This window comes from Mobula birostris, chromosome 10, assembly GCF_030028105.1.
Source record: "Mobula birostris isolate sMobBir1 chromosome 10, sMobBir1.hap1, whole genome shotgun sequence".
NCBI lineage: Eukaryota > Metazoa > Chordata > Chondrichthyes > Myliobatiformes > Myliobatidae > Mobula > Mobula birostris.
In genome coordinates, this window is record NC_092379.1 from 62,945,297 (window position 1) to 62,960,895 (window position 15,599).

Here is a 15,599-nt window from a genome sequence, read left to right on the forward strand (position 1 = left end):
TTCAGCTCTGGGAAAAAGCCTCTGACTATCCACACGATCAATGCCTCTCATTAACTTATACACCTCTATCAGGTCACCTCTTATCTTCCATTGCTCCAAAGAGAAAAGGCCGAGTTCACTCAACCTATTCTCATAAGGCATGCTCCCCGATATAGGCAACATCCTTGTAAGTCTCCTCTGCACCCTTTCTATGGTTTCCACATCCTTCCTGTACTGAGGCGAACAGAACTGAGCACAGTACTCCGAGTGGGGTCTGACCAGGGTCCTATATAGCTGCAACATTACCTCTCGGCTCTTAAACTCAATCCCACGATTGATGAAGCCCAATACACCGTTTCCCTTCTTAACCACAGAGTCAACCTGCACAGCAGCTTTGAGCTTCCTATGGACTCGGACCTAAAGATCCCTCTGATCCTCCACACTGCTAAGAGTCTTACCATTAATCCTATATTCTGCCATCATGTTTGACCTACCAAAATGAACCACCTCACACTTATCTGTGTTGAACTCCATGTGCCCTTTCTCAGCCCAGTTTTGCATCCTATTAATGTCCCACTGTAACCTTTGACAGCTCTCCACACTATCCACAACACCTCCAACCTTTGTGTCATGAGCAAATTTACTAACCCATCCCTCCACTTCCTCATCCATGCCATTTATAAAAATCACGAAGAGTAGGGGTCCCAGAACAGATCCCTGAGACACACCACTGGTCACCGACCTCCAAGCAGAATATGACCCGTCTACAGCCACTCTTTGTCTTCTGTGGGCAAGCCAGTTCTGGGTCCACAAAGCAATGTCCCCTTGGATCCCATGCCTCCTTACTTTCTCAATAAGCCTCACATGGGGTACTTTATCAAATGCCTTGCTGAAATCCACATACACTGCATCTACTGCTCTACCTTCATCAATGCATTTAGTCACATCCTCAAAAAATTCAATCAGGTTCATAAGGCATGACCTGCCTTTGACGAAGCCATGCTGACTATTCCTGATCATATTATGCCTCTACAAATGTTCATTAATCCCGCCTCTCAGGATCTTCTCCACCAACTTACCAACCACTGAAGTAAGACTCACTGGTCTATAATTTCCTGGGCTATCTCTACTCACTTTCCTGAATAAGGGAACAATATCTGCAACCCTCCAATCCTCTGGAACCTCTCCCGTCCCCATTGATAATTCAAAGATCATCGCCAGAGGCTCAGCAATTTCCTCCCTTGCCTCCCACAGTAGCCTGGGGTATATCTCATCCGGTCCTGGTGACTTATCCAATTTGATGCTTTCAAAAAGCTCCAGCACATCCTCTGAATATCTACATGCTCAAGCTTTTCAGTCCGCTGTATCATCTGCAAACTTGGCAGCAAAGCCTTCTATTCCATCATTGATATACAGCATAAAATGAAGCGGTCTCAACACCAACCCTTGTGGAACACCACTAGTCACTGGCAGCCAACCAGAAAAGGATGCTTTTATTCCCACTTGCTGCCTCGTACCAATCAACCAATGCTCTAACCATGCTCGTAACTTTCCTGTCATAGCATGGGCTATTAACTTGGTAAGCAGCCTCATGTGTGGCACTTGTCAAAGGCCTTTTGAAAATCAAAATATATAACGTCCACTGCATCCCCTTTGTCTATCCTACTTGTAATCTCCTCAAAGAATTTCCAACAGGTTCGTCAGGCAAGATTTCCCGCAGGAAACCATGCTGACTTTGTCCTATCCTGTCCTGTATCACCATGTACTCCATAACCTCATCTTTCACAACTGACTCCAACATCTTCCAACCACTGAGGTCAGGCTAACTGGTCTATAATTTCCTTTCTACTGCCTTCCTCCTTTCTTAAAGAGTGGAGTGACATTTGCAAGTTTCCAGTCTTCTAGCACCATGCCAGAGTCCAATGATTCTTGGAAGATCATTACTAATGCCTCCACAATCTCCACCGCTACCTCTTTCAGATCCCTAGGGTGCAGTTCATCTGGTCCGGGTGACTTAAGTATCTTTAGGTCTTTCAGCTTTTTGAGCACCTTGTACTCACTGCTGGAGTGTTCCATAATGAAACACAATTTGCCGTGGACCCATTATGCTGGGGCTGTGGGAATTTGTGATGGTTGTTTTTTGATGGTCAAAGCGAATACAGAAGGGATTGAGCTCTTCTGGGAGAAAAGCCTTGCTGTCACCAATGTTGTTTGGTTTCACTTTCTAAGAGGTATTAGCGTTCAAGCCCTGCCACAGCTGTTAAGCATCCCCTAGTGGCTCAAGCTTGGTCTGGAATTGCGACTTGGCACGAGATGGTTTTCCAGAAATCATACCTGGAACTCTTGTATCTCGCTTGGTCACTAGACCTGAATACCACTGAGCTACCCCTCAGCAGGTTGTGAATGTCATGGTTTATCCAGGGGAAGACTTTGAATGATTTTGTTGGAAAACACTCATCTACAACTGTTTTAATAAAGTTTATGACAACTGTGTTATATTCATTCAGATTCTCCCATCAGTTCTTGAAAGCGGTCAGTCCACCGATTCAAGGCAATCCCACAGCCGCTCCTCTGCCTCCCGTGACCACCTCTTTGTTGTCCTTATCTCTGCAGCCTTGCTCTGTAGCTTTTGCTTGTATACAGGTAGGAGAAGGACAGCCAAGTGATCAGATTTCCCAAAATGCAGTCTAGGCATGGAACGTAGTATAGCCATGGTCAAATGTGTTGGGACCAAGGGTGCTGCAGGTTATATGCTAATGATAATTGAGCAGAGGTTTATTCAAACAAGCCTGATTAAAGTCATGATTTGAAACGTGTCAGGGTGGGCAGTTTCCTGTTTGCTGATTGCAGCATTCAGTATCTTGATTGCCTGGTTAATGTCGTCCTTAAGGAACGGGTGAAATCAGGTGAGGTGGCCAAGTGCAGCGCCAATGGGAGGAACGAAGGATTACAGGTATGAGGTCTAAAAGCAGAACATGGGAGTAAAGGACAGATATTCACAGAAGGTGGGTACTGATGTTCCACAAAGAGCACTGTTCACAATTTACATAATGATTAAGGCTCTGGAATAAACATAGAGTTAAAACTACAAGGCAGATCAAATTAGGAATAGTGTTGCTTGTGAAATGGAAAAATAATTAGCAAATCATACTCAGCATGGATTAATCAAGGTAGTATATTTTGATAGGAAGAACATTGTGGTCACATTACTTGAACACTGCAAACTAGCTGGAGTAGGATAACAGAGAAATCTCAATACAGAAAGTGCAAAACTGTACTATAGGTAAATAATATACAAAGAAGGAAAGCAGAACTCGGATTTTTTTCTAGACAGAATTGAAAAATTGGGAGGTTATGCTAAACCTTTTTTGAACTTAGATTAAATCACTTAAGGCTACTGGATTCAACACTGGTCACCTTTTATGGAAAAGGTATTGAAGCATTAGAGAATAAATAAAAGGATGATTTCTGAAATGTACTAGAACACATTGCAGGAAAGGATGAACAGAGAGTCTCTTTCCTCTTGAGGAAAGAAGCCCAAGGAATGGCCTGACACAGGTCTTTAAGAGTATGACAGGTTTCAAAACGATGGATGTAAAAATAATATTTACACATTGGTAAGTACACGTTTGTACATAATAGGTGTTATCCTAAAAATCCAATGCAGAAATTCAAAATAAATACCTTTCACCGAAAGAGTGGTGAAAATGGACAACTCAATACAACAGGAAGGAGGTAAAACAAAGAGCACAGAATGAAGTGAACATTCAAGGGAAGGATAAGCATATGAGAAGGGAAATGAGTGTTAATCTAACAGTTTTAAATGAAGAAAGAGAAGTGAAGGCTCAAATGCAGTGTGCTCTTGTTTCCTCCTACATTCCAAAGATGCACAGATTGCTAAGGTTTACAAAGTTATAGCCATGCTATGTTGGTATCTGGAAGAAGCAAGTTAACATATATGACTGTCACAGCGTGTTTAGACTGTGTTGGTCATTGATGCAAAGTTTTTCAGTGTATGTTTCAATGTACATGTGACAAATAAAACTAATTTTTAAATGCCAACATGAACTGATTAGGCAGAATGACCTGTTTCTGTCCTTATATCACATTGATTGCTCTACATCCATCTATCACACGATCATTACACCTTGAAAGGAGGTCATTGAGAAGTAATAAAAATCCTTGTTTACAGCATTTGACCTCTGTTTGTAGCATTTGTTTTCATAATCTTACTCTGCAACTTAATTGTCTAATTGTGGGAATAAAAAAAAAGAGAAGGTGAAAAACTATTGATGCTGGCAATCCAAAATACATACAGAAAATGCTGGGAATACTCAGGTCATGAAAGAAAGAGTTCAGCAAAACATGAACAATCATCGACCTGAAATATTACAATGCATAAATTATGTAAATAGTTAAGCAAAATTTCTAAACTGCTGAATTTGTAAAAATATTATAGAACAAACTCAAATAAGCATTGGTTGAAAACTTCCTGCTGGATTTAGACAATCACATATGAATTGGAAATGGAATTTGGCATCATTCAGAAACTGTCCCATGAGACTGAATTATTATGTATATCAATCCATTATTAAAAAGGCACGAAAGGGAAAACAGAGAGTTATCCTTCCATCTGTTGTTAAAAAATCTCAAAGGCTTTAATTAAGGATGGAGTAACTGACTACTGTAAAAATAATCTGATGATCTGACAGCCAGCATGGATTTGCAATGATTAGAAAATGCTTGACAAATCTATGAGGTATTTTTGAAGTGTGATTACAATGGCAGATAGGAATAAAGCCTAAAAGTTTAAGAGTAACTCAATGGACAGGCACTGACTGGCAGGATCTGACTTGCAAGCAACTAATTAGCATAACAGATGACTGGACGGCAAATGACAGATTGGACTACCATTTGCTATCATGAACAACATGGATGGAAGTTATAGCACAAACCCAATTCATCCACTGAAAGACAGCCTTTAATGTAGCAAAATGTCTTTTAGCATTTCATAAGAGCACATGGAAACAAAAGCAAAGTTCGGGCTAAATACAGATATTAGAGCTGATGAGCAGAGGTTCGGAATGAGGATCGTCTTCAAAGAGGAAAAAAGAACAAGATTGCTGGAGAGGTTTAGGCAGAAGATATTAAGATTGGGCCCTGTATGCTGAAGATTCAGTTGGCAATGAAGCTCTATTAAATTTGGGGATGAATATAAATTTGCAGACAGCAAAATTTGCAAAATATTATGAAACAGATACAGAGGCCTTCCTAACCATATTATTACCTGTGTTTGTCTATTAAGGATCTACAGACATGTACTCTGTACCTCTGTTCCTCAATACTCCAGAGGATCCTACCATTCATGGTATATGCCATAGCATCATTAATATTCCCAAAATGCATATCTTTATATTTATCTGGATTTAACACTATCCACCATTTTTCACCCATTTAGTTCATATTACTTGCTTTCTTTTCAGCCTAAGACAACCTTCCACACAATCAGCAAGGAAAAGTAGGAAGTCAAATATTGCTTATTCTGTGTGTATCTTTTTTTGTCCTCCTAATTACTCCCCTAATACTTTGAAAATTCCTACAGGAATTCTTTATCTCTATTCCTGCAATAAGCTACCTCATTTTTCCTTAATCTAATTCTTGATATCCTAACTATTCAGGTTTTCAGAGAGTGACGTTTTGCTTCCTTGCATTTCACAATACTCACATTCTTCTACGTTTTTCACTGTAACTATTCCCGTTTGCTCATTCACCAAACAACTTTGATTACAGCTTATCCCCATGGTCCCTGAGTTTTATCCTAGCAGACATCCCCTCCCCCACACTCCCTGCAGTTAATGAGATTCTTTCATCACCTTCCCAGTTTTAATGAAGTCTTGAAACGAAATGTAACTCTGCTTCTCTTCCCATAGATGTAGCCTGACTTGCTGACCTTTTAGCATTCCCTGCTGTTCTTTTAGATTTTCTACATTTGAGGTTTTTTTTGATTGTCCATATCAAGTGCACGGTGAGACTGAACACTTTTTGGGGTCTTCATCCAAAAAGGGATATACTTTTCTTAAAGAATGGGAATGAAAATTTACAGGATTCCTGGAATAAGAGGACTGTGATGTGAGAAGAGGGGGCCTAAAATCTGTCATGGTTAGAAGAATATACAGAAATTAGAGATGTATAGTAAAATATATGGTGATGCTTATGAAATTATGAGGGGCATAGATGAAGTAGATAGTCTAGGGTAGGGTAGGCCAAGGGCTTGTGGGTATATGGAACAACCTACCAGATGAGACAGTACAGTCACGTATAATTACGGTATTTAAAAAGCACTTGGACAGGTAAACAGGAAAAGAACAGAGAGATATGGACCAAATGCAGGAAAAATGGATAAACATAGATAGGCATCTTGATCAGCATAGGTGATTCAGCCTAAAGGACCTGCTTCCATGGCATATGACTCCCTTTAAGAGTCTCAGTTGCAGATAGCAGTGATTGATAATTCCATCAGTAGATGAGCCTGTCCAGATTACTTTGCATTTGTACCATGAATTTTGATGATATTCTCAGATTTACTAACATATTGTAGAATTTGCAACATTTATTTATTATGTTCCAGCTCCATGGAATTACCTCGCAATGTAGTAAACTGACAGAAGCTTCAACTGAAATTCAGTCACCTTCAAACCAATGGTTCCCAAAGCAAGAGCTCAGTAACAGATGCACAGAATACCCCATACTCAAAAGTCTTAACAAATGGATACCATGTCTGGCTTCAACTGGGATTTCTAAGACACTCAAGTTTAATCGTTATACATTGCATAAAGTACGTGCAATGTATTACAAATGACACAAAGTATCACAGCACTGGGCTTTTCTTTAAACTTCACAATTCATGATCAATGATCTCAACTAGCAAGATGAAATTTGTCTTGAATGTGTTCTTCACCAACCAGATTTGTGTTTTTCTGGAGGAATAGGGGTAATAGGTTCACATTATTCCTTTTACCTACAACTCTCCAACAACTTTGGTAAACTATGTACCAATTAAAAATAACAAAATTATAAATCTGTTAAGCTGGAGAGTTTGCTGCTAAAACTGGTTGAATACAACCGAGTTCCCTTCTCCAAGGGGGATAAATTTTTAAAACTTTACAGTGTACATGCAGCAATAAATTTCCAGCGTTTTGATTAGAATTGGATGTGCACTTATTCATTCATTACCTTAACAGCAAACTCCATGTTCGTAACTCTATGTATACAACGCTTGCAGATTGAGTAGGAGCCAACTCCAATATCTTCTTTGAGCTCGTATCCATCATTAAACTGAATGCTGGTGCCATGCAGCTATTTAAACCAGAAAGAAAATAGTTAAATCTTTAGATTTTTTTTCTTCTCTTTGGCATTCCATTACATGAAAGAAATTAGCTTTAATGTCAAAACTCAATATTGTCAAACACTGGCAATAACTTATTTATTATTACAGTCAAATGAGATATTTATTTGTCATGTACCATACCTGCACTATAGGTTGTACTATTGCGAGAGGGGTGCTTTGCCCTACTTCCATTGAATTAGTTGCCACAAAACTAAACCCTCTGAACAGCTGATGTGCATTAGCACTTGGTGGAATACCAGGTGAATCTAAATCAAGGAAAAACATTCAATTCTTAATTTTTTTCAGGACAAAATCATTTGCAGTACAATCCTAGATCATCTCCTGTCCCTGTACGTTCTCCCCATGACCGCATGGGTTTCCTCCCACAGTCCAAAGGCCTACTGGTTGGTAAGTTAATTGGTCATTGTAAATTGTCCTGTGATTAGGCTGAAGTTAAATCGGGAATTGCTGGGCAGCACAGCTTGAAGGGCCAAGTCCACACTATATCTCAATAAATAAATAATCACAGTGCAGTGAACTACATCACATGAAATAAATTCAGTCTTGCAGTGATGTTAAAATGGAACGACAACTTTATAATACAAATTTTAAATAAATGTTATTTTAAGTTTACTTATAATCTCATGTTAGTTTAAACATTTCTGTCCACAGATTAAAAATAATTTTGTTCATGGCCTCATACAGATTCAACCTGACTGCAAATATATACAAGTCATACATTATGGTAATCTCTGATGAATTGTCACCTGGAGCTTTTAGAACAGTTTAACGATCAATGATCTCTAATGATAAGCTGCTAACCACCACTGATTCCACTTTGGAGATTCTGCCTTCAAGTTATAATGTGGAAAAATTAACAGATAAATGCCTTTTACTGTATCTAATCTGATTAAACTTGTCAAGCCGAGGAATTGAATAATTTGTTTTATATTGGTTATAGCTTTGCAAAAGCAATGGACTGAAGAAGTCCATGAAAATGTACGTTTGTAAAATAATAATTGTGTTGGATCTTTAACAGATGATCTTTGGCTTTTAAATCCAATAAAATCAATACTATACTAGGAATATGTCTGCTGTACATGGGCCCTGATGGATTTTCTTTCACTACAAACAGGCACAAGCACAGTGGTCAGTAGAGCTGCCATTACGTAGCACCAGTGAGCCAGGTGCAATCCTGACTACTGGTGATGTCTGAGAGGTGTTTGCACATCCTCCCTGTGACTACTTAGGCTTCTTCCCTCACCTTAAGTATGAGTGGATTAGTAGGTTAATTGCCCCTCGTGAGCGGGAGAAACTACTGGGAAGAAATTGGGGAGAGCAAAAAAAAAAGAGATTAAAGTGTTAAGATAGTTGGCAAGGACTCGGTAAGCTAACTGGTCTGTTTCAATGCTGTATGGCTCTACGACTCCATAATATATTACACTGGATTGTGTAAAGTAGCATAAACTGAAGTAAAATTCACTTTGTTGAACTGTTCTTTGGAGAGACTGGGTTCTTTTGACCCCAGTTGCACTCTTCTCTAAATTAATTGCCTTTAAACCTATGTCTGAAAACTTTCATCATTATAAATAATTTATAAACAGCATTCCAGAAAGAATCTGAATCTAATTTAAAAGGATAAATGCTTATAATCACTTGCTTTGTCCAGTTCCTGTTTGTTATTAATTTATTTATGGTGATACAACCAGATGACAAACAATATTCTCCCTCGGTTGTTTTTCCCCCCACTATGACAGCAGAGCAGAGGTGGCTGAAGTTTTTTGGAATAGTTTACAAGGAGCAGGATAGTTATATCCCACACAACAAGTAGTTCTGAAATTGTAGGGATAGGCAACCATGGCTGACAAGGGAAATTAAGGACTGCATAAAAGCCAAGGAAAGAACATATAAGATAGCAAAAGTGGGTGGGTAGTTGGATGATTGGGAAGCTTTTAAAATCCAACAAAAGGCAAGTAAAAAAGATATAAGAAGAGAAAAGATAAAATATGAGGGCAAACTAGCCAATAATATAACATAGGATACTAAATGTTTTTTTCAATTCTATAAAAGAATAAACGGGAGGTGAGAGTTGATATCGGACCACTAGAAAATGATGAAGCTGAGGTGTCAGGGAGCAGGAGTGAGCGCCATTGCTATTACAAAGGAAAAAGTGCTAGGCAAACTGAAAGGTCTTAAGGTGGATAAGTCACCTGGACCAGATGGACTACATCCCAGAGTCCTGAGAGAGGTTGCCGAAGGCATAACAGATGCATTGGACAAGATCTTTCAAGAATCACTTGATTCTGGCATGGTCCCAGAGGACTGGAAGACTGCAAATGTCACTCCACTCTTTAAGAAGGGAGGAAGGCAAAAGGAAGGAAATGATAGGCAGTTAGCATAACCTCAGTGTTAGTCAGCATCACAAATAACTCGGATGCTATAATGATGCAGCTGATAGAGTTGTGGCCCCACAGCTCCAGATACCAGGACTACTGCCTGTTTGTAGTTTGCACATTTTCTTTGGGTACTCCGCTTTCCTCACCCATCCCAAAAATGTGAAGGCTTGTAGGTTAATTGACCACTGTAAATTTCCCATCATGTACAGATGAATGGGAAAATCTGGGAGTAGCTTGATGGGAATGTGGGCCAGAAAGAACAACAATCAGTGAACAGGAATGGAGGCAGCCAATTTGTGAGACTGTCCTTGCAGCCATTTTGTGAACTGTTTGAACTGGTTTCTTCTCTGGGATAATTTAATTTAATCAAAGTAATGGAATGTGGACGTTTTCTGCTAGTAACCTGCTAAACCTGAGACCATTCTCAGACAAGTAGGGATTTATTATGTAAAGTGACAGGCTTGGTGGAGGAGCAATCGGTAATCTTGGTAGGCTCAGAATGGGTCACCCGGCTTGGCTCAGTCAGAGCTGAAAAGAACAAAAGGCATGAGGCTGAGGGCAAAGGCCACAGAACAATACTGGCTGTAGCCCTAGACCAGAGCCAATAAGAAAGTGACCCAGGTCAGCTAGGTGTCTATGAGATGACGAGAGTGAAGCACGACATTTGAACTGGTGAAGAAAGAGTATAAAAATGAAAGGCTTTGAATGCAAAGCAGTGATAACTCTCCAGAGATGAACCACTGCAGATTGCTTAAGTAAATAGCCCTGTGTCAGACACGTAGAGATTAGATCAGGCCAGCATAGGCCCCTTTCCTGGTATTAGCTTTTCTATTCTTTCAATGTTCGTGGAGGGTTTCACACAGAGATATTCCGTTGCGTAAGTTTTCAGTTGAGACAGTATCTGTATTAGATACAAATACAGCAAATACAGATTCTCTCTGTGCCTAACCGATCATCATTACTAAGGGGTAATCCTTGTAACAGGAATGTGGGGAGAATTTTGATTATGGTAGGATTAATGTCATATGAGTGTTTGTTGGTCAGTATAGACCAGGTAAGCCAAAGACCCCATTACCATGCGGTATCTCAATGACTCACTATGAGAAATTTATCTTCCATTTATAAAATAAAGTAGTACTTCCCTTCTTATTAGATAGTCCCACAGGATCCAGTGCATGTTGCACCCATTCTCATTCCATCAGTTCTGAGATGGCTCATGAAGTGGATCCACAGACTCTGCCACAAATTGCCCGACAGGGTGATTGAGCAGTTTGGGAAGTGGTGGGCTCTTTTCCTACTGATGCTAGGTTTCAGTCTGCTTTTAGTAAATGGAATTTGAGTCAATACTGCCCCAAATACTATGCTTCAAGTTTAATTACCATTCATGTATACAGCTAAACAAAACAGTTTCTCTGGGGCCAATGTGCAAAACACAGTACATACAGTCACAATAGCACATTCAGTCACAAAATAATATTAGCACAAGTCCCTGAGTGGCATGGCCTAAAGATTGATGGACAGGATCCATGTTTCTGCAAGAACAACACACAGTTTGAATGGTCATGGACCAGGTATTTTTATGAGTCTGTGGGATTATACATATTGTAACTTAAGAATTATATTTTTTCACTCTATCCACCTAGTAATCTCTTGCCACGATAATGCTCATGGCAGGATGTCTGTTTGTATTCGCATTTATAAATGACATGTTGCTTATAGCTGACTGATTGTCATTACAGCCTCAGTGCTAGGATGCTGACCTGGGAAAAGATATTGATGTTGATTTGCTTATCCTCCCAAAGGATATGGATGATTTTGCAGTAGTATTGGTCATATCTTCCAGTACTTTGAAATGCCTTCTGTAGGCAATCTATATCTCAGAGACATCTATATCACTGTAACAATCACTAAACTTCCATCAATATGTATTCGTGCCATGAATTGCAAACCAAAAAAACCCTTCAGAACTGGGAAGGTGCAGAGTTACATTTTACACAAATGTCATAACAAGAATGAAAGCAATCATCTCTACCTTTTGGTGTTTTAGCTGTAAATTCCGGATCAAAGCAGAAAGTATCTTCTGGCTTACCAGAAGCAGGTTTAAATGGAGGCTGGATTTCTTTTCTGACCAGTTTCTAAGAAATAGAGAATGTTTGTTTTTTATATACATCAATCATTACAACTTGAATTACAGTGTGTACAGTGTGTATAAATACATGCTTCAAACTGGTTCTTCAGTGCACATTAAAATAAAATCCATATTTATCATGACTTATACTATATGTGCAAGAACATACATTTTGGATGGCACAGCAGTGTAGTAGTTAGCACAACGCTTTACAGTACCAGTGACCTGGGGTTCAATTCCCACCACTGTCTGTAAGAGTTCTCCCCGTGACTGTGTGGGTGTCCTCCAGGTGCTCCGGTTTCCTCCCACAGTCCAAAGACATTCCAGCTGAAAGGTTAGTGCTCATTGTAAATTAGGCTAAAGTTAAATCGGGACTGCTGTGTGGCGTGGCTGGAAGGGCTGGAAGAGCCTATTCTGCGTGTATCTCAATAAATAAATGAATAATAAACATAGAGAAGACTAAGCTTTGTACTCCCAGCACAGAAAATGTATTAACATAGGTGGTTTAATAACAGTAGAGGAAATCTTTAAATAAGTTAAATCCATGAAAATTTAGATTTTAACTTTGTTTTGTCAGGAGTAAAAAACATTACATTTAACAGCTTTGTGACCTTGATCTTGCTTGTTGGAATGGGAAACACCTACATTCCAGTCAATGGTGGCAAAGAATGGATGCCTTTTGATCTCTTCAACTCCATCAGGGCCAGCTCCTACAAGAATTAAGATTACATGATGTTTATTTGTAGTCATTGCTGCAGAAGGGCAGAGGCCAAACTCAACTCAATGTGATGAAATAATCTTAATAGATGGCATGCAAAAAAAGTTTTCCACGTACCTAGGTACATGTGACAACAATAAACCAATTTATCAGTTTTAATGGAAAATACTCCAATAACATCTAAACACTAAAGAAAATACATGTTTTTATTCATAATTAGATTCAAGTCAGTTCTTAAAAAGATGAAGAAATTTTGACTGCATTAACGCCATGTCAAATATTGCAATAATTCAAAGTGCCCAATGAAATAAATTAAACCTCTAATTCTGCATGGTTAGTGTGTCAATCCACACAAGGCTCAATATATCTAGGATATACTCAAGCAACATTAGACTTTATTACTTCATACATAAGTAGTATAAGGAAAAAGTGTAGAGAATAAATTATGTTAATAAATCTGTGCTCATTTAATTGTCATTCAACCAAACATGAATACCAAGAAATACAGCCAAACAAAACAGTGTTCCTCCAGGGTCAAGGTGTAAAACACAGTACCAACAGTCATACACAACACAAGGCACACATAGCACATATAAGATAACAAGCACCTATAGACTGTAGTAAAATGCAGTCACATAAAAAAAATAGTCTAAGTCTTTGAGTTCATGAATGTGCAGCATTCTGCAGTTGAACAAAATGCAGCTTGGCTTCTGCTGAGCAAACACTGGCGGCTCCATGACCCCAGTATGGTGCCATGTCACATCGCCTCCAGTACTCCGGAGGGGTGCCCAACTCCAGCACCTTCCTCTGGGTGGCTGCAAACAGGTCACACACGGCTTGAGGCCTAGTCCGCACTATGACTTAAGCCAAGCAGTTTCTTCACCATTCGCCAACAAACCAATGAATTGGGCTTGCAGCATTTCAAATCACCAATGTCCAACAAGGTCTTGCAATCAAAACAAATGCAACTAAGGTGATCATTCGCTGTTAAGACTACACACCTTCTTCGTGCACCAATGCCTCTCTGTCGCAGGCAGTAACACAGGCTGCACCAAGTCCAGCTCATTCAGTCAGTCTCACTCTCTCGTACACACACACGTTTTGACACTTTAAATTGTTAAGTAACCCTGAGGTAAAGAAGTGGTATTCAAACAGATATATTTGTAAAAGGAACACAATAGGTGCCAGAAGATCGAACACTCTACTTTCATATTCCTGGATCAATAATCTAAAAAATGAAACTATAAAGGTTTTAAAACTGATGAAACTGAAAATGTTGCTTTCAGCATACAGTAATGACAATTTAAACATGCATACATGAATTCAAATATCAGAACACAATAACATAATTATTAAATATCCAACAATAACTAGAAACATGCATTAGTATAGAGAAGGACAATGATAAAAGTGTTGAAGAAGTACCTAATCGATTCCCAGGATTTCGCTTGAATAGTGTTCTGAGAAGACTTTGAGCTTCTGGACTAAGAAACTGAGGCATTCCTAATTTAGCTCTTGGGAAAAGCAGACAGATTCATTATTTTATATAAATAATATAATGAATGTAATTTACTGTAAGTATTTTTGCTTTCACTAAAATTCTTAGCCCCTGCAATGAACTGTTACTTGAAAACAGGCTCAAGTATTCTACAGTACTCTACAAGAAAAAAATTTTCAAACACAGTATTCATGATGCAAAATCACCAAATGTATACATTTCATAACAATTTGTTTAAATACAAAAAACTTAAGACCAACTGTGCAGCATAGATAATAGTGAATTACATTCACTTGAAATAATCCCAATCAATTTTTTGTCAAGAGTAAGTTTGCAAGAATGACTTGATGATAGTTAATTCTCATGTACGAAACCACTATGAATCAATTACGTAGATGTGCATGGAAATCCAACTAAGCAGCTGCTGTCTTACAAAAAAGACAAAAAAAAAACATTTTATAAAGAGCAGACAGCAGTGATGGATTTTGAAACTTCATTCTCATTTTGTGATTTCGAATAAATATGTAATTTGGTGCCATTTAAACCTGTTTATAGAACAAGCTGTAATTCTGATCTAGAATTACAAATTTTTTGTCATATAAATTAGGTAACTGTGTCTCCTGATAGATTAACGTGTGAAAGACAAAAGCATACAGCGGAAGTGGGGGATGGTGGGAATGTAGAGAGCTCCAAATAGTGAAGTCACAATCTAAAAACTTCACTGTTCTCAAGACCAGAATAATGTGTTTTTCACAGACCATCTATTTAGAATTGCAATTTGCAAACCAACAATATAACATTCAAATCTGATTAAAAGGGACCAAGGTCAAGCACAATCTGCAAGGACAGTTCATTGAAACCTACTGCCTAGACTTGCATTTTAATCTCTCTGTTCATGCAAAGTGAATTTGGAATGATTGTATCCTTATTCCAGAAATTAGCAAGGTCCTGTCCAATGAGCAATTTATCATAACTAGTTCCACACTTCCTGTAAACAACCAATTTTTTTTATTTAGCTAGGAAGTAATGCCAGTTATACCAACATAGAACACATAATTTCCAAAAAAGTTAAGAATGAAAAGGAAATATTTCACTTAATAATTGCTTTTCTGTTGTGAAGGACCGAACAAACGATCATCTAGAGTGGCATAGTGGTACATGTAGTAGAGTTTGCTCTCACTGCTCCTTTCTAAATGGATGTCCCTCTATTCTGAGGTTGTGCCCTCAGGTCCTAGACTCCCCTACTATAGAAAACATCTTCTCCACATCCACTCTTTCTAGGCCTTTCAACATTTGATATGCTTCAATAAAATCCCCCCTCATTCTTCTAAGTTCCAGTGTGTACAGGCCCAGAGCTATCAAACACACCCCATATGATAAGCCTTTCAACCCCAGAGTAATTTTTGTGAATCTCCTTTGAACTATCTCCAATGTCAGCACATACTTCTTAGATAGGGGCCTAAAACTGCTCACAGTACTCCGTGAGGCCTCAC

The 15,599-nt window shown here is 38.8% G+C and overlaps 1 protein-coding gene across 5 annotated transcripts in view; it reads right to left on the reverse strand.

The window, feature by feature from the left end:
- rps6kal (ribosomal protein S6 kinase a, like) overlaps positions 1-15,599 on the reverse strand; it is a 168,910-nt gene that overhangs the window by 63,569 nt on the left and 89,742 nt on the right. For all 5 annotated transcript variants that reach the window (XR_011887512.1, XM_072270358.1, XM_072270359.1 and 2 more), the window contains 5 exons: positions 14,034-14,122; positions 12,536-12,600; positions 11,795-11,897; positions 7,508-7,632; positions 7,213-7,335 (listed from right to left, as the gene is read on the reverse strand). Coding sequence is in view for 4 of the 5 variants with exons in the window: in XM_072270358.1 (XP_072126459.1) it covers positions 7,213-7,335; positions 7,508-7,632; positions 11,795-11,897; positions 12,536-12,600; positions 14,034-14,122 (505 nt within the window). In the remaining variant the exon portion in view is untranslated. The remainder of the gene's footprint in view (positions 1-7,212; positions 7,336-7,507; positions 7,633-11,794; positions 11,898-12,535; positions 12,601-14,033; positions 14,123-15,599) is intronic.